The sequence below is a fragment of the Osmerus eperlanus genome, chromosome 5 (genome assembly GCF_963692335.1).
Source record: "Osmerus eperlanus chromosome 5, fOsmEpe2.1, whole genome shotgun sequence".
In the NCBI taxonomy this organism is placed as follows: domain Eukaryota; kingdom Metazoa; phylum Chordata; class Actinopteri; order Osmeriformes; family Osmeridae; genus Osmerus; species Osmerus eperlanus.
In genome coordinates this window covers 12,908,188-12,935,381 of record NC_085022.1, presented here as the reverse complement: position 1 = coordinate 12,935,381, position 27,194 = coordinate 12,908,188, and the positions used below count along the sequence as shown (strand labels likewise).

Here is a 27,194-nt window from a genome sequence, read left to right as displayed (position 1 = left end):
GAGAAAATAGTCCCTGTAAACAGTGGCTGTTGCTATGCAACGGACAAACAGCATTGTGAACTTCACGTTTGTTAGCCTAGCTAGCTAGCTAGATCTCGCAATTGACTTTGCTCATTTCATAAAAGCTGCCTTTAAAATAACAACAATGACAATGGGACACTTTCAATAAAATAATATTTATTTTAAACATTAGGTCTAAACATGTTACGGTTTGCTTATATTGATTTGGATATTTCCACTAATTGTGCATCCATGGAAAACGTTTCTCATGTCCCCTTCGTCTCTGATGACATCGCTTTCGACCACTCTTGCTCACTCTTGCTCTCTCATCTTCGGCTAACCACTCATCAAAAGTTCTTCCCCCCAAAAGGAAAAAGAACGTCGTATCCATGCGTGTGCTGACGTTGTGACGTTACGCTAGCACTGATGGGGCTAGCAAACTAGCTAGCATTCAAGGCACTTTTTGCCATAAAAACGTTGGAAGCTCTTAAACCGTGCAACGGAACGTAAATCCCAATACAAGCAACGCACTCGTAACCAATACGAACATTTTGACACCGACATTATGTAGTCCAAATATTGAGGAATCCTTAGGGGTGGGAAAATAATAACAAAGAAATAAATATATATGAGAGAACAAAGGTTGTCCTCTTGTCGAAGGCAAGCACACCCAATTAAGCTTACATAAAAACAGATGACTTCTTGGTTTTAACTTCAGTTTATTTAGCAAGACTTAACAGGCAAATTTCACCAGAGAGAATTATGGCAATATAAATGGTCAGCATGCTGCTAGTCACAAAGCAACACATTGTACGTCTGGAGAAATGTCTAAGAAGTATGTACATTCAAGTTTTACGTACAGAAAGACTGTTCACAAACAATAAGAACAAAGTACCACTTACTCCTGACACAATGAGAGCCAAAGCTTAATTGCACAAGCAAAGAGTAATAATTTCATGTTACAAAAATACTCAAATCTGATTTTCAGAGCACATAGACTGTACACAAATCTTATGGCAAACTACCCTACAAAAGGGGTTCCAGCATTATGACATGATTGAGTGAGTTCAGTAGTATATAAGATTAGATCCAAGTCATTGCAACACCTAAATTTAAGCTTGTAGGTGAACAGAATACAATATCTTCAAACGTTCTCTGTACATCAGACTTAGTTGTGTTTATAGGACAGCAACATATCTTGAGATTAATGGCAGGCCATCACCTAATCAGAAGCAACATTCCAGTTAGTACCCAAAGAGGCCATCTTGAGTGGCCAGGAATTTGTATTTCTACGGACATCGACTCCCATTCCAATGTGTTAGCTCCATGACGCCACAATGGATAGAGATTAGTCCTCGTCTTTACAGACAGCCCCTCCCCCCCAAAACCCTTTTTCTGAAACTTATAGTCAGCCCTAACTTGAGTTCTTCTCGCACAACTGAGCAGGTACTTGGTCGCTCATGTCATCGCAAGACAAGCACAATACACTCAGCAGACTGGCAAGGGTCCAAATCTGGCCACTTCAAAAAGGACTACATTAGGTTGATTTGAAACCTAAATGCCATTCTACAACTTACTGTTAATGGATAGTATGACCCCAGCTGTCCCTTTTACCATGGCTGAATGCTGACTTCTGAGGCTTGAGGATGGAGAAACAATTGTTTGTAGCTGCCTAATGCCTTACCAGTGGAATGAAGGTGGACATTACAGTTAACACAGACAAGATGGCAAACAATCTCCATAATACTTTGAGTGAGACCTTTATGGATGGGTCAGAAAGGTAAAGAGAGGAGTAGATTTAGTTACATAGTGTTTGGCTATTGTAGTTTAAACTTAAAAGCATTAGTAGGCTCTTAAAATACAACAGAATTCCAAAGCCTCCAGTACAAAACACTTTCACTGCGCATAAAATCCCCACTCTGGATGACCCCATATCCTGTTTGTGTGTGCATATGTGATGTTTTTATGGTGGACATTTGTGGTTGTAATCTTTCTTTGGAAGTTGTGTTTAAGGCAACCATCAATTACACTTATTTGGATGGACTGACTCAATTGTATGTCTTACAATGTAAATTGTCTACATTAGATGAAGAGTGAGAGTGTATGTGTGTGTGTGTGTGTGAGACGTCTCATGTGGTCCCGTCTGTCCCACTGCTGCAGACCTGTACACAGCTCATCAAAGGGGGCGTGGCCTCCAGGTCGGAGTCTCGGACGAAGATGACGGCGTCGCCGCTCACATTGATGAGACACTGAGCCTGAGGAGAGAGACCAGGATGTGTTCAGTCAGCGCACGCTTTGACCCAAACAGACATCCAGGTGGGGTTTCCAACCTGTGACCACTTGATCAGCAGTCAAATGCAGTGTCTGTGTGATATGTGGATGTGTGCAATACCTGGTTCTTGTTGGGGTTCTCCATGAACACACACTCCTTCATGCTGTAGGAGACCACTGCATTGCCCCCCAGTGCTGCTACGTGGGCCCGGACCATTGCAAACACTTCAGCAATAAACGAGTGCAGGAACCCGCTCACACCACCCTCCTATGACAGACACACAGCACGTTACTCAAGTCAGGGCACGGGACTGACTGTGTGTATTTGAGTGTGTACATACAATATGTGTGTGCGTGTGTATGTGTATGTCTGTGCATGTGTATGCGTGGATGTGTAACTGTATGTGTGTGTGTATGTACGCGTGCCGTACCTCCCGTAGTGATGTGGTCTCTCTGATGAAGAACATGTTGATGATTCCAAGGTATTTAACGATGCGGGTCCCGGGAATGAAAGACAGCGGCGTCATCTTCACCACGGTTACCGACCCGCCTCCGAATGAGCGCGTGGAGCGCAGCGAGCGGGAACGCCCCTCTGGTAGAGGACTGCAGCGCTCTGATGACGAGACTACAGACAGAGAGAGGAGGGCAGAGAGAGACAGGGGGGTGAGAGAGGAGGGCGAGAGGGAGAGAGAAGCGGGGGCGAGCGAGGGAGAGAGGGGAGATTTGGGTGTGAACAGAATAAGGAAAAGAGAAAGGGGGATGGAGATACCAAACAGCTTTCACTTACGTGAAACATACATGGTTAACAGGAGGCAGGGTGAAATGAGAGGGGTGTTCATCGAGGTAAAAATGGGTTTGGCATCTGTGCATGTAAGTTGTAAGGTGTAGGTGTGTGTGTGTGTGCACGCACAGAAGCAGCATGGTGGCAGTTGAAATCACTCAAAGAAAGCGTGAGCGGTCATGCACTTCATGCACTGGGCAGACAAACAGACACCGTCCGCAGACAGACACACAGACCTGGGTTCAGCTGTGTGTGTGTGCGTATGAGTCCATATAATCCCTGGCAGTATTTGAGACTGTGGGTGTGGGTGTGTGGTCGCTATGTATTTGTGAGAGATGAAGAACAGAGACAGGACAGGGCTGTGATGATGAGCTTGGCATGTGTAAAGAAGCGAGTGTGAAAGATGTTCCATCTCCTACTGCAACGCACAGTAGCAACTCCCGCTTGGATCAAACCAGGAACCTTTGGAGCCAATTTAGACACATTAGAAAGCATTAGAACTTACAAGGTGCAGGACGATCGCAGAGTCCTGGGAGATTACATTTTTCCCTGTCGACAGCTTTTTGTGAGGTGTGTATTTGGCATGTTTTGTGTTGCGGCTCCTCTGGGATAGAAATGTTGACGTCAAAGGACTGCAGCAGCAGTATGGTAGCTCCACACAGCACTTTGGTAAACACTGGAAAAGCTTGGTAGACATGCTGCTGTATGGCTATCATCTATCCAATCCAATCAAACATATGGAAGTTGTTGAGGGTGAGAGACAGGTCTAAATGTAGACTTGGGCCAATTGGAAACGTTCTTCTATTTCATGAACACAAAGGTGTCACAAAGCTGGCTGATGATTGGGTATCCCTCTGAGGGGCGGGGCTTCAACTTTCACACTCAGCTGGTGTTTGGTTTCGCAATGCTCCGCCCCCCAGCGGCATGCAGGGAGGGGTGTGTGGGTGCGTGTGTGTGTGTGAGTGGGTGGGTGGGTGGGTGCGTGTGTGTGATGGTTCACCAGAGTGTGCTAGCGACAGTGTCCTCCTACTTGTCTTAACTGATCCTCGTCTTATGGTGTGAGCTTTCAGCCTAAGCAGCTCTAGCCAGGTGCTGCATCTGTCTGCAAAGGAACCGTAATCAACGGAGGGAGCTGGAGAGAACACACACAGACACACACGCACAGAGCACACCCACACAAACGCCCACACCAAAACCACGCGCACACAAAGAAAACAAAAGACACAGGACAAGAACAACGACAAAAAAAAGAACAAAAAAAGAACAGAAAGAGAACATAAGGAAGATGAGGTTGGGGTGCGGTGCAGGGTAACTGTCTGAGACAAAAAGGATGAGAAATTAAAACAGGGCAGTGTGCTAGTCATGGTAGCAGGGAGGGGAGGTGGGGCGGTGGGGGGGGGGCTCACCTCTGGACGACGGGTGGGCGTTGCCGCTGTCTGTGACACCTGTCGACACACACCAATCAAAATATACCTCGACACACTCAGCAAGCATGCAACAAGCACCAAGTCAACAATTCCCCACAGATGGTAGAGACTCGTTAAAAGCACTTTTCACTTAAAACGCAGTTGGGTCCTTGTCCTAAGTGAATGAATGGGAAGCCATTTACAGCTTAAGCTCCTCCGCCTCTGCCCTCCTTCACTGAGGAACAGAAGATCAGAACATCCATACACCATCTAGACATCACTGTCAGCCACGTCTGCACTTAGCTCACATACAGACACGCAGCACTAAAGCCCAGCACTGGATATTTACCCTAAGTCACCATAGGGGTTAGGTCATGTTCAACCCACCCACCCACCCCCACCCCCACACACACACACACACACACACACACACACACACACACACACACACACACACACACACAGGTGAGAGAGGGCAAGACATACAGTAGTACAGAGCTGTGAGGAGAAAGGAGAACAGAGGTTTTGAAAGCAGGAAGAAGTCAGGTTGATAGCGTGCCCAAGGTTGTGTTTTGTGTGTTTGAGGTCAGAGGTCAGGGCTACCTGAGGTTCGGCCTGGAGGCTGGTTGCTGGCCGATGACTCGGCACACAGCTCCAAGGAGAACTGCAACTGCTCTTCGGTCTCTGCGCTCCCTGAAATACACACGTATTATGTTCAACTGGAAGGGACTATTTCCTGTGGCTCTGCCCTGTCTGGTAGAGATATAGTCCGTGTAACACCCCCCCGTCCCCCGTCCCATGTACAAACTGACCCTTGGTGATGGTCTTGTCCACTCCTGGTCTCTCCTGAGCCTGGTCCTTATCAAAACTCATCGCTACCGCCGTCACCGCAACCTGGGTGATGTATAGGGGGGAGGGGAATTCAAACCTGCAACTTCTTGATCTGCAATAACATGCTGTACCACTGAGCTATTCCCATCCACCATAAACAGGTCAATAAATGTTACACTGAAAAGGTATGTGTGTTAAGAGAGAAATAGAGAGTGTGTGTGTGTGTGTATCACCTGTATGAGATCCTCCTCTGGCACAGCTACAGTGAAGTTCAGATGGCACAGACAGCAGGGCACCATGGAGCGCAGCTTGAAGTACAGACTCTACAACAGAGATGCATGCATGACACCTTAACGTTCAGAGAACGGTCAACCTGAATCGGTGTCAGCCAGGCCTGCAGGGGGCGACCTACCTTCAGCAGGTTCTCACACAGGTCAATGAAGGTCTTATTCAGGCCCTGGTTGGTCAAATTGGCATTGCTTAACCTAAAGACCCGCACGGACGTAAACATCTGAGAGAGAGAGAGAGAGAGAGAGAGAGAGAGATTAAAGATAAAGGGAAGAAATGTGACGCATCATATCACCACCAGTTACATCATACTGTGCTCAGTATCTGTATTTCTATTTCTCTGGACCAGACCAACAGCAGACTCTGACCTGTAGACTGCCAGTCCAGTTTTGAATCCCAGGCATGATCTCAGTGTTACAGCTGTAGAAACCTAGAGATGTGGAGGGAACAGGAGGGAGAGAGGGAAAGAAAAGAAGAAGAGACACAGATGAGATAAAAGATATGAAGGTAAGGAATTTAAGACAACAAGATTTTACAGTATAGAGGAGAGAGCTGTGTCTATAGGCCGAAATATACTTCTGCGTCTCCGTTTACGGATGGGCGGGCGCACGGATACGGACGGATAGACTTCGTTTATGGTTCTCCGTAGGCTGTGGGTGCTGAAAACAATTCACCGCCAGAAGAGTAGGTGGCGCAACGTTTTTTTGTAAGTCGTCATCGAGTGTTTATTTACCTAGGTTATCGAGAAGTCGGAGCAAATGTACAAATTAGCCGTTTCATCAATAAAATATGCACATTTTCAGCAACTACACTGCCCATTTCTCGTCACATTTTAATTCAGATGCTGATTTACATGTACTGTTTAGCTGAAATATGAATTGTAAAAACTTACAGCAATGCCGGTCAAAGGATTCTGTTTGTCCTGTTTATCACGGCAACCCCGCCCCTGACGCAAGCGGTTCTTAATACGGACCAATCACAGCCAAGGGGTATCCGTAAAATGACGGACGGACGGACAGTCAGGAAAATCAGGAGGTGCACGTAGAGCTCTCCGAGGGGCTCGGAGAGGGCACGGAGAGGAGGGCGTTCCTTGACGGAGAGGGTGTTCCCTGTCTCCGTTAAAACGCAGAAGTATAAATCGGCCTGTACAGGGGAGTGTGTTTGAGGGGCTCCAGGCGGCAGTAGAGGAGGGTGGGAGGGCTGTAGAGGAGGGTGGGAGGGCTGTAGAGGAGGGTGGGAGGGCTGTAGAGGAGGGTGGGAGGGCAGTAGAGGAGGGTGGGAGGGCTGTAGAGGAGGGTGGGAGGGCTGTAGAGGAGGGTGGGAGGGCTGTAGAGGAGGGTGGGAGGGCTGTAGAGGAGGGTGGGAGGGCAGTAGAGGAGGGTGGGAGGGCTGTAGAGGAGGGTGGGAGGGCAGTAGAGGAGGGTGGGAGGGCAGTAGAGGAGGGTGGGAGGGCTGTAGAGGAGGGTGGGAGGGCTGTAGAGGAGGGTGAGAGGACTGTAGAGGAGGGTGGGAGGGCTGTAGAGGAGGGTGAGAGGACTGTAGAGGAGGGTGGGAGGGCTGTAGAGGAGGGTGGGAGGGCTGTAGAGGAGGGTGGGAGGGCTGTAGAGGAGGGTGGGCGGGCTGTAGAGGAGGGTGGGAGGGCTGTAGAGGAGGGTGGGAGGGCTGTAGAGGAGGGTGGGAGGGCTGTAGAGGAGGGTGGGAGGGCTGTAGAGGAGGGTGGGAGGGCTGTAGAGGAGGGTGGGAGGGCTGTAGAGGAGGGTGGGAGGGCTGTACTGTACCTGTGGGTGTGGCTGCGTCAGTGAGGAGGGAGTGGATGTCCTCCACCGCATCAGTGTCGTCAATCTACAGACCACAGAAACACATCAGCATAAATCCTACAGCACAAACCCATGACGCACACTGAAAGTGCATGCAGCGCACACACACACCTCCAGCACGAAGGCATCCTTCTTGCCGTGGGACAGGTCCAGTTCAGAGAGATCGTCAGAGCTCTCGGACTGCGAGCGGAACAGGCGGGACCTCTGTCTGGGCTCTGGGATAGGAGAACCCACCACCTCCTCTGTCACTTCCTGGACCGCCAGACACAAACACAAACGTCAACACAACCGCGTTTCCTCTGACGCACTTAACACCACTCTGCACCCCCACACACCAGCCCAGACTGCCAACCCCCGCAGCACCACGGTGTTAAAAGGATTCCACCCCACGCGCATCCTCAGTGAAGCCCTGTTAGTCCTAACACCTGCCACTGTTAATCGGGAGGAAGGTTAGGATCAGACACACACACAAACACACACAGGTGAGGGCATGTCGAGGCGACAGGTGACATATTCAGGACGTAGGTGTGTTCCTGGTGTCCACAGCTGTAGCTCTACAGATCTGTGGTTGTGTTGGGTGGGTTTTTAACTGTGACTAGCAGGGATTGTGACTTGTGTTGAGCTTAAGAGGAGAAGTGCTAGGAGAGTGTGCGGAGTGTCCCGGGCTATAAGGGAGGGGGGTGACAGGAGAGGGGGATGGGGGGGGGGACAGGAGGGGAGTGATGGGCATGCGTGGCTGGGCGAGTCTCTCAGCTCTTTGCCGCTGGTGGCGCTCAGTACCATGTTTATGCAGCCGAATGCCTCAGGGTCCAGCGCAAATAATTTCTTAAAAAGGGCCGGAGAGAGACAGAGGAAGGAGTTCATTATGACACTCATAAACACCACTGTGGACCACGTATGCCAGTCCCATCTACAGCCATCAGCACTGGACAGTGGATTCTTTGTCAACGGTGTAGCGGTATACGGGCCGGTTCGGGGTGCTCGTGTGTCTCACCGGCGGGTGGATGTGGTAGAGCTCCTTGTTCTTGGCGATGGTGTCGTTGATGCGTTTCTGGATGGTGGCGATGTGCTGTTCGTAGCTCAGGTCTCCAGGCGCCTTGCCTGCTATCTGGATACCCCCCGGGGCAGGGAGGGCTGTGAGGTACACACCCGTGGCAGACTGGAAACACACACACAGTTAGGCCAAACAGATTGTACCTACAGACACAAATACTGCCACACCCTCACAGACAGGTATATATACACACACACACACTTACGGCCAGGCCTAGCAGCATGTTCTCTCCCACGCTGATCTGAATGCGCAGGCCGAACAGAGCGTTCATGCAGCGCAGCTTGAGTTTGTTCATGAGCTGGGTGTGCAGCTCGTACTCCATGAAGGGCAGCAGGTTGGAGATGGCCGTGGCGTTCACCTCCCCCTGGGCCTTCTTCTTCAGACGGCACAGCCTATAGACACACACACACGCCCACTCAGCTATTGAAACTCACCGCTACGATGGGATACTGTATGTCTGTGTGTGTGTCGTACCTAGCCTGTATGAGGCAGCCCTTCCCGTTGACAGCAGCCTCCGTTGGCAGGTCGATGGTTGTGAAGAGCACGTCTGGAACCTAGACAGACGAAAATAGTCCCTGTGTTACTTACACATCACACACACGCGTCAATGCAGATGTTTACTGTAGGGTTCCGAGCTCAAAGTAGCTCAGTGAGGGAAACTTTGCAGCATGGGAACTTTTCTTTTTACGTACGATGTGCATGTAGTGTGTGTGTGTGTGTGTGTCTTAGACCTTCTGCCGTCGACATTGGTAACAGTAGGTGAGCTGGGCGGGGAAGGGCATGTTGAGTTCATCATAGGGGATATGACAGAAGCCACAGCTAGTGGGGGATGAATCCTCAAACCTGGGGAACAAACAGGACCCAACACACACACACACTGTAACACAAACCCACAGAGCACCAATGAAGCAGAGAGCGAGGGGGGGGGGGGGGGGGGGTTGGGGAAACCACAGTGCTTATTCACCAAGGGCTCAATCCTGCCCGGAGAGATTCAAGCACAACCCAACCAGAGACTGGGGGGAAGGCTGCGTGGCTCCAGTTAGGATTCAGCCCTTCGGCATCACCAGGCGGATCTGGCCATCGTTTAAGCTGATTTATTTCATCATTCATAAGCATGCAACCAAATTCTGGTCTGTGTAGTATGATGGATAAACGATCATCATTAGAAATGCACGGTATGGAGCTACCACAGCTCTATTTCTACATGAATCACATGTTCTCTAAAAACATCTCCGTCCTAATGATTGTCATGCTAGACTGATTATGTCTTCTTATTCCCAACTACCCAATCAGCAGCCACCAGGCCCCTGGCCACACCCACAGGGGGGGTATGTCCCTGTGCTGATATAACACAGGCCCAATCTAAGGGCTACAACCACTGACGATTCTGTGTTCTGAATTGGCTTGGACTTCCTAGATATTTACCACAACATGTAATCTGCACCCCACCCTTCTGAATTTGACTAGTCAGTCAACCTGGATATTCGTACAAATCAGATATAACAGGCCGGGTTAGTAGGGGGTTAGTCTAATCTCCATGAAATAGCTCGTGATGAATGCTCTGGGGAACAGTCTCGATGGAGTTGGAGGCTTCACACTATCAGACATAAGCTTAAGTATTACGAGGGGACAGGGGTTAGGGAACAGTGTAATGTGGTTGTAGCCCGTAGATGGGGTGTAGGCTGGGAACCTACCCCAGCCAGGCTGAGCTAAATTCCCCCTCGACCCTGTCCGACCCCCCCATGACAGGGGCGGGTTGCCGTGACAACCTGTGGTCGCTTCCACCGACGTCCAGACAGCCCTCGCGCATGAACCGTGGATTCAAGATGGCGGCTGTACCCGATGCTGAGAGAATGCAGACTTCCTCGCTGAGAGAGAGACAGAGAGAGAGACAGAGAGAGAGAGAGCAAGCAAAAGAGGGTGGGGGGAGGAGGACAAAAAGCGAAAGAAAGAGCGGGTAATGGTTACTAACATATTTGTTTTCAAATGACTCTTTGGAGTCTGGTTGCTGTGTGTGTGTGTGTGTCTGTACTGTGTGTGTGTGTGTGTACACTGTGTCTACCTACCAGATGCTGGTGCTCTCGCTGTATCCCACAACAGCATGGCAGCCCAGGGCTTTGGCATGAGACTTGATCTCTTGGCGAATCTCCTCCCACCACGCATCACGAGTCTCTGGCTCATCTGCAACACACACACGCACACACCGTCAAGGATAGTGTCACTAACTAGTGGAGGGCTATGAAGACTTGCACTAAAAAAAAATACTTTTTTCTTTCCTATACTCACCTGTGGACTGATAGACTAGCCTAGGCTAGACATTTTCTTTGCTAACATGTCAGTTAAATGATGCATTGTAGCAAGCAGGTACCACTTAACAGTTTGTAAATGAGGTGGTGATGGTGAGGATGGTAATTTGGTTAGTCTTGGTGGTTTTCAGTCAAAAAGCCTTCAGCCCAGTCCCCTTTCCTTCACTCCCAGTCCCCCCTCCCCCGGTAAGGGAAGGAAACCAGGGAGAGGACACAAGGGTGAATGAAAATGTTGGGATTCAGCCTTACCCATTCACAAACATGGAATGAAGGATAAACTGTGGAGGTGTAGAGTAGACTTAAAGTAGAGGAGACTTGAGGAGAGAGTAGAGTACAGTGGAGGGGAGAGTGGAGGAGACTCGAGGATAGTAGAAGAAGGTTGAGGAGAGGAGGAGTGAGTGATGATGCGTAAAAGGCCCAAATGAGCAGGACCCTTTCAGGAGAAAAGCAGCAAGGCCCACAGGCACAGGCACTGTAGCGTGCACACAAGACCACGTGCACTCACGGGTACAGACGGGCCATATTCATTCACCCCATCGCCCAATCACGTATCCTAGTCTTCTGAGAGTACCAATCTGAATACCTGGACAGTCAGCCTACACATCCATTACCTCCATCCCTCCACACATCCTTCCATCCTTTCATCATTCCCCAACCCCCCCTCAAGTTATTGCCCAGCATGAATACGGCCCCGTGAGTCAGGGATGCACATGCCCAGTCCGTCTCATGGGAGGGGGGGTCAATCTCCTAACCCCTCCTTTGGTCTAGAGAGGTTGGACCGCCGTGCTCGTGAAGCGTTAGAGCAGCTCCGGGACAACATTTAGGACGGTTTGTGCTCGGCTGTGCGGCCAGACGGCGTGGGGAGGAGGGGGGGTTGGGTGGAGACGGTGGGAAGGGGGAGGGGGGGCAGGCAGGATAGGGAGGAGGAGGAAGAGGGGACAAACATAGCGCATGCTCGAGTCAGCTTAGCGCGCACACACACGCACACACACAGACTAGAGAGAGGAGAATGGCAGTTCACTACAAGAGTCTGGCTGGGTGCGTATACGCCTTTGATAAGAGTCGGAAGGCTTGGCTAGAGATCCCCCCCCCCCTTCAGAGGAGCTAACTTTTAAGCAGCTAGTGGCCAAGCCGCAATTGTTTGTGGTGTGTGTGTCTGTGTGTGTGTTGTAGGGAGCAGAGGCCTGGCTAACTGGGTATCCACATGTCAGTGTAGCCTGGAGTTTTGCTGGATGTGGATCCTGTGCATTAGGGAGCAGTGCTCTGGTATCTCAGTGAGCTGCCATAGCCCCTGTGTGGGAGAGCAGTAAAAGGGGGGAAATACCTGCGGTGACACTATTCCAGTCTAGCAGTTTGTATGAGCGCGTGTTACCCAAGGCTGGGCCAGAACACACCGTTAGTACAGAAAAGAGAGAGAGAGGCAGAAAGAGAGAGAAAGAGAGAGAGAGATTGTGAGAGAAAGAGACAGAGAAAGAGAGGAAACATACTACAATACAGACACAACACTGGACAACAGCACTCCACAGTCAGTCACAGTGCAAAAAAGACAAACTACTAAGGTCTAATCCTACTTTATGAGAGAGAGAGAGATGTTGTGAAATGGTGAATGCTGAAAAAGACAGCAGCAAACGGGGCAGGCACTGAGGGCAGATGGAAAGAGCTAGAACGGTGAGAAAAGAGGACAGAGAGAAATAAGAGTTGGAAAAAAGAGGGAGGAAATGAGGGAGAGAGCACTAGAGAAAGAGCCAGACAGCCAGAGAGAAATGAGGGAGAGAGAGAGATGAGGGAGAGAGAGAGAGACGAGGGAGAGAGAAATGAGGGAGAGAGGGAGAGAGACGAGGGAGAGAGAGATGAGGGAGTGAGAGGCATGCAGCAGCAGTCTACTTCTGAGGGATGCTCTACAGTAGACACAGGTAGCCTGGAGCTGATTCCACACTGGCAGTTAGCTGGTTAGCATGGAAACAGCTCTACAGAGGGAGGTTCAGCCTATCAGCCTGGCCTGCTTTGCTTTTTGCACACTCGCTACAACAACATCACCCAAGCCTGATAAGAAAAAAAAAAACGATCTTTTTTTTTGGTGCCTTACGTCAGTGGCCAGTCAGTCAGTCGGTATTCAGACAGTATTAGAACACGTCAAATTCTTAGCATGACTAGGTCGCTCAGATGGGTTAGCATGGTGAAACATAACTCAGCGTACTAAAGGTTGGGCCTACGGAAAAACTCCATCCAGATGGCAGAGTGGCAGAGAGCACGTTTCTAGACGATGATAGCAAAGTATTAGAAACACGTGTAATTCGAGTGAAGCAGACAGAGTGATGACGCGGGAGCACACAGGAGTACCTTGCCAGAACCTCACCACAGCCGACACCACCACACAGCACAAGCAGCAGCGGACCAGAGCCATGCACTATCGGACCTCACCACCACACACAGCACCACAGCACAGAGCTAGAAATACCACACGCAAAGAAAAAAAAAACTGCTAGTGTCGCAAGGTATAAATTGCCCCTATCCATCATACTAGGATTAGCTTATCATAACCCGTGCTAAAAAATAAGATAGAAAAACAAAGATATTGGTGCTTAAGGGGGCAACTTTCACCCATTCAAAGCCAGCAGTCCCACGCTATGGGCAGGGCTGAGGGCGTAGCCTGAATCTCCCCCTCTCTGGAACACGGGGCTGTTTCACCGCTAGCAGCGAAGGACAGCCACAGCATGTCCTGACATCCTGGAACCACCAGAGGGAGCACTTTACACACACCAAACCCTGTCACATCCACCGTCTCCCTTGCAGTGCCCTTCGCAGCGGACGAACAGGACAGAACGAGCTCGAGAGCGCACTGCAGGGGCACGAGTGAAGATGACGCGGGGCGTGTCGTCATCACGACAGGACGATCACACGGGTCGGGGAGGGGCAAGGGGGAGGTGCTGGTGGACGATTAGGAACTCACCTGGGTTGTGGATGCGATCGAGCAGCTTGACGGAGCGCGCGCTGACCACGCCCCCCGCGTGGATCAGGAAACCGGGGGGGAAACAGGTCAGAGTGAAGAAGGGGAACTCCTGCAGGTGGGCCCAGGGCAGAGAGGGAGAGAGAGAGGCAGAGAGAGGCAGAGAGAGAGAGGCAGAGGGAGAGAGGCAGAGAGAGGGGGGGGGGGGGGGGTGGTCAGACAGGGGTCAGAGTTTAACCCTTTCTTTTGATATCACGGTACCCCTTGGGTTCCAATTCGCCACAACTCTGCTGAATGAGAAAGGTAGCCCCAAATCAAAGCAGCAGCTTCCAGGAGTGGAGAATTGGCACACAGGGGCTACACGGCTGTGTCAAGGCAGGCAGAGATTCATTTCAACAGCAGCATTCCAGTTCAGGCCCCCACATGTATCCAGTCAGGTCACAACTCTGGGATTACATAGCAACACCAATCTCAACAGAGGTCCCTGAGTGCATTAAGATCGTTGTATATCCAAGGGCAGATACACAGGATCTTACAGCCCAGTATTGGTCCTCCCGACACCAGACCTGAGGCAGACCCAGGTGTCACCAGGTGAGGGCGTCTCCCCCCTAGGGACATGCATAGAGGGGAGAGAGTGGGAGGGGGGAGGGGGGGACTCCATGCTGCCAAACCCTCACCCTTAACCACAGGCACCGCAAATCAGATGGCACATCCCATAGATCTAAATGAATCTGGATCGGTATTTGAACAATACTGACGGTGGTGTAAATTCATTAACCATCCTGTCGGCTTTAACATCTCAATCAGATTCAACTGTGAGAGGGGGCCCTCAGCCATGCAGATGGAGAAGATGGATGATTGGTATTGTATTGGGACCCCGGGGCCAAAATCAGACAGGAGAGAAGGAGACACACAATAGCAGCATCCAGAACACACATCCCTCCCAGCTGAAACCCAGGCCCAGACCCAGACCGAGGCCCAGACAGAGGACCAGATCCAGACCCAGACCGAGGCCCAGACCCAGGCCGAGGCCCAGACAGAGGACCAGATCCAGACCGAGGCCCAGACCCAGTCTGAGGCCCAGACAAGAGGCCCAGACCAAGACCCAGACAGAGGCCCAGACCCAGGCCGAGGCCCAGACCCAGGCCAGACCATTCCCAGCCCCTAGCTCCAGGACCCTGTGGTTAGTAGACCTGGCAGGCTAGACAAAGCCAATAGCAAGTTGCTTAGCCTCGTCTGGTCCTTTCGGATGTAGAACACTATAGAGGCAGCAGGGGCCAGAGAGCTGGTAAGGATGTGAGGAGAGGAGTGGAGGGAGGGAGTCAGTCACATACCCCGGCACTTAGCAACAAACCAGAGGAGGCGGCTCCCTGGGAGGCAGGAGTGATCCAGAGTGGAAAAAGGGAAAGTTATTCACTCCCCCATACACACACTCATTTACACACACACACACACACACACACACACACACACACACACACACACACACACACACACACACACACACACACACACACACACACACACACACACACACACACACACACACACACACACACACACACACACACACACACACACACACACACACACACACACACACACACACACACACACACACACACACACACACACAGCTAAATAAACAGCACGGTGTAACCAGTTGCTCTGGATAAGAGCGTCTGCTAAATGACTAAATGTAACCAGTGTGGTGAAGTGCAGGGCTGGTTGGGTGTATACGTGTGTGTGTTGTGTATATGTGTGTGTGTTGTGTATACGGCCCGTACGTACCCTTTGCTCCAGAGCCGTCTGCGTCTGCTGCCTCAACAGAGTCTTCAGGGGCCCCGCCTCCTTCCCAGCGCTGCCCCCACTCCCCATTCCTGATTGGACGAGTCAGACTTAATGAGTCGTGCTGCTACCCCCCCAAAAAAAACTTTTATATGAACAATCATGCACATTCCCGTTCAAATTGGTTCAGTATCGTTTAGTGAACTGATTGAATCTATTTTCTCGGACGGATGTGTAAAAATAAAAGCTACTAGGGATACCTTAATCCATCTCTGCTTGTTATACCGTCACACGCATATCTTCCATGTTGTATTATATTCCATCTACCGAACCTACACTAGCCTGGTAGGACCTGTAAAATCAACCACAAGCCATGCCACTCCAGTGACTAGTGCTAAGAGGAGGGGGAAGGGTGCAGTTAGAGGGGCATGCCTGGCCACCACTAACTACTTCCAGCCACAACCTGGAACTGGAGACACCTATTCGAGGGACACTCCATGACAGTCAGTAGCATTCCAGCCAGGATGGGCACCAGCAGTTAGGATCTTCAGTAGGGTGGGGGGGACGAGGAAAGCCGGACATGTTAGAGGCCCTACGATTCTGTGTTCAAAGGGTTGTTGTGAGGCTTCATGAGTGCTGGACAAACATCTGTCCTACCGGAGGCCGCCAGCAGCAGATCCTCACTGAACGACACACACTTTCTCATCACGGCTGAGTCTGATTGGACGGAGAAGAGGGGGGGCGGACTGGTGACCCTAGAAACAGGCCTGAGGCCGTGGGCGATTGGCCCAATAAGAGGCAGGGGGAGGGACTCGGAGGAGAGGGACGGGGAGCTGGGACTGAGGAATATCCCCGGCCGGGTCCTCACTGGGGTGGAAGAGAGACGGGGCGTTAGGAGAGAGGAGGAGGAGAGAGCTTCTGGAGAGAGAGAGATGAAGAAAGAGGGGGGGGGGGGGGGGGGGCAGAGCAACAGAAAAACAGAGGAGTCGCCAGAAAGAAAGAAAATCCCTTCAAAAGAAAGGGAGGGTGGATGAAGGTTTGTGTGTGTGTGTGTTCATCATTAGTGGGTAGACCTACCCTGGCCAACAGAAGTAGCTGTAGATAGGTGGGTGGAAAACAAATCAATCAAGCATTAAACAACCCCCCCCATCAGTGACACAGTGCTTCTTACAGAGACAAGGCAAGATGTGAGACTAAACCACAAGAGACCTGGTGTGCCCTTAACAGTATAAACTATAACATAGATGTTTTTCTGTTACACAAAGAAATGTCCCTCTGGTCTCTGAGAACACAGAGGAACTCCTGATCGAGACACACCAGGCCTCGGAGCTACATGGAAAGGATGGGACCAACGCAACTTAACATAGGAAAATGAGACACGATGGGGGAAAAAAAAATACATTGGGGATTGAACAACTCAAATGGAAATCATATCGAAGCACAAACAGAACTACCACTAACACCAGGGGGCGGAGCCACAGAGGGGTCCAGTAGGGGGGGGGGGGGGGAGGGCAGGGGGGGGACCGGAGGGGTGAGGTGTGTGTCTTACCAGTCTTGGGCGTCAGACTGAGGTCAGTGTCTGAGGAGGAGGACTGGCGGCTGCATGGCTTGGAGGGAGACATGGGCGGAGGAGAGGAGGAGGGGAGGACTTTGAGAGGGGTGGGGGGGGCAGAGGAGGAGGGGGGGTCCTCACTGAACACGGGCCTGCCAGGAGAACACGACACATGTCAGTCACCTCTCCGCCTGTGTGTGTGTGTGTGTGTGTGGTATGTGTGTGTTTAAGAGGGGGGAAAACCAGGTTGCTAAAAAGGCGTGTGTGAACAGCAGGCGTAAAGGTGTGTTAACTGTGTGCCTATGCCGATACACGAATAAACTGCACAACACAGAGGCAAGCGTATGAAGCATCAAGACAAACACACAAAACACAAAAAAGGGCCGAAACACAAAACACAAAAGTGGGCCGAAACACAAGAGTGGGCGGAGAGAGGGGGGCGAGGGCAACAGAACTGACTGAGCAGAAGCACGTGTCCCAGTCGGATGGAAGGGGCATGAAGCCGACACCCAATCAGTCCCCTGGAGACTTGACCACACCTCCCATCAAAAAGGACAGCTAGCCTACATGTTGAGCTCATGCTAAACCCATTTGCTTGGCAGACAATTTTGCAGAATGTATGCAGTGATGGTCCTGATTTGGTGGTGGCATATGACCCAGGAGTGAAAAGAAGCCTGTAGTTTGTATGCAAGGATGTGGCTCTGCTTTATTTGTCCTCCATTAACTACTTTAGCTGGCTGTCCTCACAGAGGCAGTTGGGGCTGGCTGAAGTTCTGGAGTGGTAAGGGCGATGCACCTCAGAGTGACCTTGTGTTCTAACTGCCCACTCTGGAACACAATCTGACTCGGACCTTATTCTACCTCACGGCTCAATTTCGATGTGACATCGTTACAAGAATAGTAAGTCATAAGCTTTTCACTGTTCCTCCTTCCTTAGCACATTCCGCCCTCCATCTTCCACCCCGAGATCCATCCCTTTCCCTCCACCCAGAACTCTCCGGAATCTTTTCATCTAACTCCGCTGCCCTTCCCTCTCGCTGTGTCTCTCTATCCCTCGCTTTCCCCCGTACCGGTGAAGACGAGAGTGGGGACAGAGACAGAGAAGTTCTGGGACAGTCTCTGGGAGCTGCAGGCAGAGTGCACCGGGCTGTTGTGGGTGGAGCGACATCCGTGAGCCAGGGGGGACCTGGACCAAACAGGGCGCGGGGACGGAGAAAGTGGACCAATCCGCACACACGCAGCAACAGACGAGCCAATCCAAACGGAAGCAGAGCCGGAAAGAAGAGAGACAACAGCAACAACAACAACACACCACAACATTGCAGCAAAGAAAAGAAGGAGGAAAAACAGACGACCAGAAGGAAAGAGGAGGGGGGGATGTCCCCCCCTCCCCTCTTCAACATCCCCTGTTAAACGCAGCAGTTAAGGACAGTCTGGGCTACATATCCCTCCTCCTCTCACCGCCCTCCAGTGCATTTCCCTACTGTTCTCTGCCCCATACTAGACTTCCCAGGCAAACTCATGCATGAACAGATCTATGCATTCACTCTCACACACACACACACAGTGTAGTTCCACAGGAACAAACAATCCTTCATCAAATGAACACGTACTCTAACCGGGGTGACATGATACGAGCAAGGCAGAGCCAGGGAGAGAGAGAGAGAACCGATAGAGAACAAGCAGCACTAGCACATGCACAGCTACAGCGGAGAAGGGCCTGGAGTAGTCTAGAGGCAGACAGACGGGTTGAGAGGATGGCTGTGTGTCCACGTGTGTGTGTCTCAGAATGGGACATGTACTGCGAGTGTAATGTGATGTGTACACACCAACGGCACAGGGGAAATACTGAGACACACACAGGAATCATTTGGAAGGGCAGGACACACACACAAACACACACAAACAAACACAGTCACAAACGCACATAGCTACAATCAAGTAAGTCTTCTGCTTACACAAGCAGAAGCTCTCACACAAGCTCTCAAGTCAATAACGTACACAAGCGGTCTCCATGCTCATACTGGCATACTCACTCTTTGCTGTCTTTGGACGGAGAGTTGCAAGCGTTTGACGCTGGTGCTGTGTTTGGGTGTGTGTGTGTGTTAGTGTTGGTGTTGGATGAAGTTCCAGAGCTGAGTTTGTCCAGCGTGCAGGCAGTCCCAATGGCCCGGACCACCAGTCCCGACTCCCCCTCCAGGTCGAAACACTGAAGGTAACCCACCACCGCGTTCCCACCCATCTCCAACACCTTTAGACCTATCTTCCTCTGCAACTCGCCTGGACGGGGAACGTCACACACACACACACACAAAAGCACAGACAGAATCAGAGAGGATCACAGTGAGCCATCAGCTCCAACACTAACCAGAAACAGCCCCAACAGAAAACCCAGGCTGTGTGTGATGGGACCGTGTCTGTGGCATGATGTCAAGGCCCTCCTACCGGACATGAGGGAGATGAGTCTCTGCCGGGCCTCGTTGGAGGCGCGCGGGGTTCGGATGCGGTCAATCCACTGGTACTCTGGGTCCTCATTCACGACCAGCTCCTCCACAAAGCCATGGACCAGCGCCGCCCGGTAGCAGCGCGGGATGGACGTAGCTAACACACGGGCACAACACACGCCGTCAGACACATCGCCAACACAGGGAGATAGCGGTGTCGTGGTTCATTAGGCTGGTTGGAGTGAGAAGCAAAACGCACTGCAGAAGAACTTCACGCCACAGGAGGACTGTCGGAAGCGGTTCAGATCGTTGAAGAGGTCGACCTTCACCAGGACATTGATCTCCCCTCGGATACCTGTAAGAGAGCACAGGCACGCCATTCAAATCAGGAATGGCCCAGACAGGATAGGTGACGGGTGAGATACCAGAGGAGATGGCTGGCTGGCTGACTGGCTGGCAGGAGATCCTGTACCGTGTATGGTGTCGTAGATGGGGAACCAGCCGGAGATGACAGTGGCAGCTTCGCTGCACAGCAGAGGGTCGATGTCAATGTAAACCTTCCCTATGGCATCGTTGGCACTGTACGTGTCATGGTCCAACACCGTGATTTGCAAGGGCTCGTCCTGCAAGTCTTCGTCGTCAACCTGAAGAGATGGTGGAGAAAGGGAAGAAAGTGGAAATGCAAAAGGAGGACGTCATTAGGAAAAAAAGTGGTTTAGAATGAATAAGAATTACACTGTTGTGATACTTACCTCAAATTTGAACCATTCTGAGTTCCATTGTGGGTTGAGTGATTTGTGATAGACATCCGTTTTAAAAGTTGTGTTTCCAAACTTGACCTAAAAATATCCAGTTGAGTGTTAAAACATACAATGCCAAATCAAAGTAGAATAAGATAATAGGTATACCTTTGGATAGATTTTGTATTACCCACCTCTACAAAAGCATCTGTCAGGTCACTGGCTCTGTCCATTACAGGCAAGTGGCGGCCCGCCACAATTTTGGCTTTCAATTTCCCTGGCATGTTTCAATGATGTGTTGAGCTGTTAATGGAAAGAATGCTGATTTTGCTGTACCAGGCAATGGAAAAGGTGTGTGTGGACACTTGACAACATTTGCTACTGACAGTTGTAAGAGGGGTGTGACTATAAGGTCTTATCATCCAATAACGAGCACCTGGCATGGACTTAGGGAAAAGAAAAGTCCTTGATTGGGTTTGGGTCTCTAATCTTTTAATTACACTTCGTCCATACAGCAGCCACCTATGTGGGGCAAGCTGGTTAGCTTGCTAACCATCTAACGTTAGCCAAGTAACAATTAGCTAACTAGCGTATTAGCTAGTCTCACTTTATTAAACTATGTTCGTCCCTTTTGCTGTGACTATGGTTAGCAAATGAGTACAGTATTTTACATTTAGACTACCCAGCGCCTAGTAAGCAATGAGACGCTGAAACTAGCATTAGCTCGAAAGTTGGTAGCCAGTTAACTTAAATTCAAAGCAAAACGTTTAATACCTACTGTAGCAAGCTAGCTACAATGCACTGCTACGCGTGGTGCATTGCAGTGTGTGGACTACACACGACCACCTAGCCTAGCTAGCTACATAGCTATATCTTAATGGCCTTGATTTTAAGTTGTAAGCAACTAACTAACGAGATAGCATACATATTATTTGCTGTATTGATTTTAATGGGTTATGCCTATTTATTGTGTGCTGTCCTTACCAGAACTAGCTCGCTAGCTTGTCAAACATTAGAACAGCCACACCAGCAAGGTTTCAGTCGAACATTGTTGACAGCCCGCCCGCTTGACCTCCGCGTCTCTCCCATAACGGGAGACTATAAGATCTTCAAAGAAGACGGGAAAGACTTAATTAATTGAGCTCTGCTGTAATTGTCCTTTACTAAAATGCCGTTAGCTGGCGTTACATATGTATATGATCGTGTATTTAACTGGCTAATATAAAATACGTCGTTACAGCAAAACAGCAACACATCAGCGTGTCCCCACCGGTAAGATGCACCCTCAGTCTGACAGCCAGACGATTTATTCCGGTGCAAAGGTTGCATTTCAGTCTGGTCTGACAGAGAGTCTGACAAGTCTTCTGAAACATTGATTTGTAAAGTCATACATTCAAACAAAAACACGATTTATTTGAATGGATATAATCATTGATATAATAATGAATGAATAATAAAGTCAGTGTATGCTTTTTGAGTTCATTCGACCTGGTCTGATATTTTCTGCCAGGTGGATTTATGTGAGCCAGTCTTCAGTTCAACCTGACTTGGGGGGGGGGATGTGAAAGGATAGGTTGATATTTTTGGGAGTGAGTCATAGACAGATATTCATACCATCCTAAGAACCTGGTGCTTGCTCTGGTCCCAAGGCACCCTATAAAAGGTCATATATGATAGTAGTCTGTTGGATAAGCAGTGTGCTTTATAATTTGTGGGGATTTCATGAAAGGTGATTATGGAAAGAGTTGAAATATTGGTTCATGCTTCTGTTTCCTCTTACATTTGTAAACTGTAGAACTGTAAATTCAAGACTGGGGAAAAGGTTGGGTATGCAGCAGGGGCATAGCCACGGGTAGGCCTGGGTAGGCAGAGGCCTACCCAATTTGTTCTACGGCCTACCCAAAAACCTAAAATATCTCCGAAAAATTATGCACCGGGTGCACATCGAATAGTAAATAAGTAAAGAAAACTGAAAAGATGCCTATCCATATTTTTCTAGGCCTACCCAAAAAGATTATTCTGGCTACGCTCCTGGTATGCAGACTGTGACTCTAGAATAAAAAAATGAAGATGCAAGTTTATTCAGCACCTTTATACAGGTATATCACTTGATATACTAAATGGCAAACTAAATGGTAAACAGACAGCGCTTTCTGGATGGTCATATAGAATGGGTGCTTCTTAACCTGTAGGCAACCCTTTATTATCTTGATCTATGCTGGCTGTTGGCCATTCTAACATTGTTACTGTCTGATTGGTCTCTGGTGTAGAGTGACATAGTGTATATGTTCAATGCCAGTGTTTTACATGGTCAGGGACACCTTATACATATGATTACAACTTGGTTAGACATAAATAACTGTTGACTGCACACATCAGATGGCCTACCATGTAACACAGTCAGTGTTTATCCCTTTATCTCACCATCTGACCAGCTAGATGGCCTACACTACAGTGCAAAGAGTTACGTGGTTGAAACACAAAGTGTCAATCACAGTCAGACATTCCAATTAAGAGTTCTAACCCCACGTGTGATCATGTGAACTGATCCAAAAGCTTCAGAGGCTGGGACAATGTAGCAGAGACTGTTACATTAGAGGACTGGAGAGAGGGTTGGGGCTGGGAATACAGGGATGGGATCTGGTGAGTGGTAGAGAGAGAAACGGAAAGATCACAACTGCAGAACGGAATTAGCTGGGGCTCGGGACTTGGTAGGGAGAGGGCTTTGGCTGAAGAAAAGGTTCAGGTGAAGAGATTGCCTGGGTTGGAGGGAAGGTTGGAAAGAGGGCTGGGGTAGCTGGAGCCAAGTTAGTCTGTTATGTGTGATGGATGGTTCAACAGCTGCTTGACATAACTCCTTCGCAGACACAATGTGACGGAGCATTGTGTATAGGACAGATATAGCAGTAAAGGTTAGAGTTAGGGTAAAATAGCTCAGACATCTGCTATGGGAGACCTCAAACCGAACCTTCCATCTTGTACTTCTCAGAAAACGTAACAGTCTCTCTCACACACACAAATACAGATACACACATTCCCACCTACACACAAATTCATAAACAAGGTGAAGGCTTACACTTCATGCAATATAGCCTACTTGAAATGTCAGTAATGTGCAATAATAAAAAAAATCACAAAAATCTATAGTGTACATCCAACTATACATTTTATTGATAATAATCATTACAATTATTTTCCAATGTAATGCTAGATTTGATTTAGATTATAGATTAGGTCACATCTTGCTGTGAATGTATTTGAAAGGTTGTTCAGCTAACAAGCGCAGTTTTTCCGATAATCCCGCGTGACTGACCGAATGATCCGTGGTGTCATCGTGTCGCTGGGCGGTCCGGGAGTTTTACATATTGCGCGGAGGCGACCTATGTTGCAGCGCGCTATAATTAACACGCGCTATTTTGAAGCTCGGATATAACCAAAGGCTAGTGTAGTAGGAGCCCAGAGCATCCTTTCGCAGAATCAAGGTACTCCCATTGATCATTCAGTTTATTACTGGTATCAATCAATTTATTATCTTTGTGATCAAGTGTCCAGTTGAAGGTGATTTATCGCTGCTCACATAGCCTATACACTTTTGTGCCCCTTATTATCTTTTGCTTTGTGTTATTAGGGAGAGTCCTACCGGGCTCACAGACTTTCCTTTCTATCGAAGCCTCCACAATGGCGGACGAGTAAGTAATACTCTGTGTCTTTTAAAAGTTAAAAGTTGATTACCTGTTGTTTTTAAAAACGATCTGTGTTTTTGTATGATTCCTTATCGCTCTTATTTTCTCCCTTGACTTCAACATGACATCACAGTGATGTGAGTTTTCCTCAACATTTATTAACCATTGCTATTGCATGAAACAACATGCCTATATTGTATGAATGTACAAGTATGATGAATGTCAAACTGACTTTCTGTGTCTATTTTCTATGCGGATGTGAGGGGTGGCAAACTGACTGTCTTCCTTTGTCTATGTCTATCCTCAGGAAGCCCCCAGGCCCATGGCTCCTAAGGCAGAGGCCAAGGTACAGTATAGTGTGTGACTCCTGTTGACAGAATGTCTGCATGAATAAAATGTCCCAACCTCCTACACTCATGGTTGAAGATCTTAGGGTTTAGGGCTTTGCGCTGGTGTTGAGATAGTTGGTGGAGCTGTCTGGCTGCCGGTACAGCAGACAAATGAGAAACTATGGAGCCACTAGCTGTGCAACTAATGTACAGTATGTTTTAGACTTGTCACATAACACAGTGACAAGTGCTATTGTTGACCTATTTCAAACCTGCACCTTGCATAGTTTGAACTCCAAGCATTTCTAACTGATTCTGATGTTTTTATTTAATAGGACAACATTAAACATTCATTGACACAATGCGAAACATCCATAACTGAATATTATATGATCATTATAATAACAATATATTAAACATTACATTATTTTAATTGGGTTTTGTTTCTAGCCCAAGTCCAAGATATCAGCTTCCCGCAAGCTGTCACTCAAGGTAAAAGCTCAAGAAGTTACAGTATATGACAACAAAACTGACCAAGAAAATTGTACCCTGCACTTCGACACACATTCAAGTCCAGTTGTGTTTTCATTCTACCGTCCCAATCCATCCCAGATCCTCCTGTTGACCCGTGCAATGGAGGAACTCGAGGCAGAGACGATGGCGAGGGATGAAGAAAAGGTTCGCTACCTGGGAGAGAAACTTCCGCCTCTGCAGGTGTCTGGCATTCCCCTGGAAGACCTGCAAGTGAGTGACAGACACAGCAAGGCAACAATCAGGGCAGGATCAGGAGAAACGTGAGGCTTCTCCCTTATATCAAATACACCTATAAATACACCTCATGCCTTGATGGAGAATTAAATGTAAGTGGATTGGACATATGGAGGCATATGGTGTCGACTCCAATACAGGGCAGGTTACATCCCCTTAAATGTTAACAGATGCATTACCCCTTGAACATCAAAATATAATTTTGTTTATGTATTGTTTTGGTTGTTGTTTAGAAACTGTGTAAGCAGCTTCATGCAAAGATCGACGTGGTGGATGAGGAGCGCTACGACTATGAGGCCAAAGTTGTCAAGAACAACAAAGATGTATGCCTTCAATTACACACTTAAACATCAATAGCTACACACATTCATATAGCTCAAGCCACTTCCATACCCATAAACAAAAAAATACAAAACATTACAATAGGGGATCAGATGGCTGAGCGGTTAAAGAATCGGGCTACCAATCAAAAGGTTGCTGGTTTGATTCCTGGCTATGACAAATGACGTTGTGTCCCTGGGCAAGGCACTTCAGCCTACTTGCCTAGGGGGAATGTCCCTGTACTTATTGTAAGTCGCTCTGGATAAGAGCGTCTGCGTATATGTAAATGTACATTGCCTCAGTTAGATGGACATGTAGATATTAGAGAAATTACACCAAAATAATAATTAAGAGAATAATTTGAATCTTGGAGGTTAGCATATCCTCATTGCAATCCTTACGATAACAATACATCCATGATCTAGATCCATGAGTTGAAGCTGAAAGTGCTGGACCTGGGTGGGAAGTTTAAGAAGCCTGCTCTGAGGAAGGTGAGAGTGTCTGCAGATGAGATGATGAGAGCTTTGCTGGGCTCCAAACACAAGGGCTCCATGGACCTCAGAGCTAACCTCAAGTCTGTGAAGAAGGAGGACATCAAACAAGAAAAGGTACAAGCATGGCGACACACACACACGCATGCATGCATATACGCACACACACACACACACACACACACACACACACACACACACATCAACGCATACGTATTGGCTGACGCACAAAGCCCCTCGCATTGTTTAACAGGTCACATGCTTACAGTATTAGTCATGCTGCAATGACATGAGTTGTTTGTTATTTCTTGGCACATAATTAATTTATACACTTGTTAACTCTCTTGTAACCATGTGTGGTCTGTTTTGCCCCTCACAGGAGATGAACTTGGAGGTGAATGACTGGCGTAAAAATGTGGAGGCCATGTCTGGCATGGAGGGTAGGAAGAAGATGTTCGATGCTGCTGGTGGCCAATAGGATGTGTTCTCATGACAGAAAGTTGATGACAACACAGAGATAGTGTAGAGGAGGAGCAAGGCAGAGAACAGTGAAAGGCGGTTAGGAAGTACAAGCAAGGTTGGTATAGATTGATAGGACAGGGGTTGAAAGCCAGATATTTTAGGTGATTTCTACAGACATGCGATATGTTTGAAGTGCAAAATCTCAGGTTGCAATAATGATGGCCCGAGGACTTGAACAGTCATCTGTGACAGAAACCAATGTTGGCCATGGAAAAGAGGAGTCGAGAAAAGAAGGCAATTAAGATGTTGGCACTCTGATTGCAAAAAGGGATAGAATACCTTATTAAAAAGTGTTTATTGAGCAGTGAGGGTTAATAAGCCTTGTCAGTAAGCCTTGTGATATCAACTACATACAAATCAGAAATGGTGTCAGACCCTGGTTTAGTTTCTGTTCATGTCATTGTTCCTCTTGCTTAGTACCTACTGTTTCATGCATAGTATATAGCATATCTATTAAACTGTCTCTTTCGTAAGTGAAGTCTCTCTTGTAACAAGTATTTTTCTCAAACTAGGTTCTTTTTTTATGACGTACATTTCAAGCAATGCTTGTGTAAACTGCCAAATGTTGCTGCCACATGTAAATGACAATAAACTTGTAAATAGCCACCTGTTCTATTTGAATTACACAGATGGACTAGAGTAAGCTGAGATTGAAATAATTGCAAACAATAAAAGATCACATTCACAATGTTTTGTTTTTAGACAAGGCCACTAGTCCTTAACTATTAGAATGATGGTGGTTTTGCTGTCATGGAATTTCAGACAGACCATTGTAAAAATATTAAGCAAAACCCCACCATCATCATGCATGACATTTTTTGTTAGACACACCATCAGAAAGGTCTGCACGCGCAT

The 27,194-nt window shown here is 48.6% G+C and overlaps 2 protein-coding genes across 7 annotated transcripts; one reads left to right on the top strand and one right to left on the bottom strand.

The window, feature by feature from the left end:
• Nucleotides 1-680: 680 nt before the first annotated feature.
• On the bottom strand, nt 681-21,510 carry c2cd5 (C2 calcium dependent domain containing 5). Of its 6 annotated transcripts, XM_062461685.1 has the most exons (33): nt 21,210-21,510; nt 20,420-20,528; nt 20,238-20,324; nt 19,958-20,129; nt 19,745-19,840; nt 19,487-19,642; nt 19,078-19,321; nt 17,039-17,193; nt 16,147-16,356; nt 15,493-15,581; nt 15,036-15,071; nt 13,705-13,813; nt 12,079-12,132; nt 10,515-10,629; nt 10,143-10,316; nt 9,180-9,291; nt 8,923-9,002; nt 8,654-8,840; nt 8,389-8,553; nt 8,175-8,219; nt 7,506-7,646; nt 7,356-7,419; nt 5,946-6,007; nt 5,702-5,800; nt 5,523-5,612; nt 5,271-5,352; nt 5,062-5,151; nt 4,459-4,497; nt 4,083-4,184; nt 3,482-3,514; nt 2,703-2,896; nt 2,393-2,539; nt 681-2,255 (listed from the first exon to the last, which is right to left on the bottom strand). In XM_062461685.1, the coding sequence occupies exons 2-33, from the start codon at nt 20,507-20,509 to the stop codon at nt 2,130-2,132; spliced, it is 3,645 nt and encodes a 1,214-aa protein (XP_062317669.1). In that variant the 5' UTR covers nt 20,510-20,528; nt 21,210-21,510; the 3' UTR covers nt 681-2,129. The 6 variants fall into 6 exon arrangements, with proteins under 6 accessions (XP_062317669.1, XP_062317670.1, XP_062317672.1 ...); XM_062461686.1 differs by lacking the exons at nt 12,079-12,132; nt 15,036-15,071 and having other exon boundaries at nt 4,053-4,184; XM_062461688.1 differs by lacking the exons at nt 12,079-12,132; nt 15,036-15,071; nt 16,147-16,356; nt 17,039-17,193 and adding an exon at nt 18,112-18,227 and having other exon boundaries at nt 682-2,255; nt 4,053-4,184.
• Nucleotides 21,511-23,687: 2,177 nt separating this feature from the next.
• Nucleotides 23,688-26,945, top strand: tnni1c (troponin I, skeletal, slow c). The gene is made up of 8 exons (XM_062461692.1): nt 23,688-23,707; nt 23,854-23,918; nt 24,216-24,254; nt 24,688-24,729; nt 24,850-24,981; nt 25,239-25,328; nt 25,752-25,934; nt 26,197-26,945. Exons 3-8 carry the CDS (start codon nt 24,231-24,233, stop codon nt 26,293-26,295), a joined length of 570 nt encoding a protein of 189 aa, XP_062317676.1. The 5' UTR covers nt 23,688-23,707; nt 23,854-23,918; nt 24,216-24,230; the 3' UTR covers nt 26,296-26,945.
• Nucleotides 26,946-27,194: the final 249 nt, after the last annotated feature.

Bases quoted from the DNA above. Each gene is read 5' to 3' on its own strand.
- tnni1c (XM_062461692.1), top strand. From the start codon at position 24,231: ATGGCTCCTAAGGCAGAGGCCAAG. The intron at 24,255-24,687 runs GTACAGTATAGT...TTTTGTTTCTAG, and splicing joins CTCCTAAGGCAGAGGCCAAG to CCCAAGTCCAAGATATCAGC. The intron at 24,730-24,849 runs GTAAAAGCTCAA...AATCCATCCCAG, and splicing joins CCCGCAAGCTGTCACTCAAG to ATCCTCCTGTTGACCCGTGC.
- c2cd5 (XM_062461685.1), bottom strand. From the start codon at position 20,509: ATGCCAGGGAAATTGAAAGCCAAAATTGTGGCGGGCCGCCACTTGCCT. The intron at 12,133-13,704 runs GTGAGTTCCTAA...GTTCTGGCCCAG, and splicing joins CGATCGCATCCACAACCCAG to CCTTGGGTAACACGCGCTCA. The intron at 4,498-5,061 runs GTAGCCCTGACC...GTGTGTCGACAG, and splicing joins GCCTCCAGGCCGAACCTCAG to GTGTCACAGACAGCGGCAAC.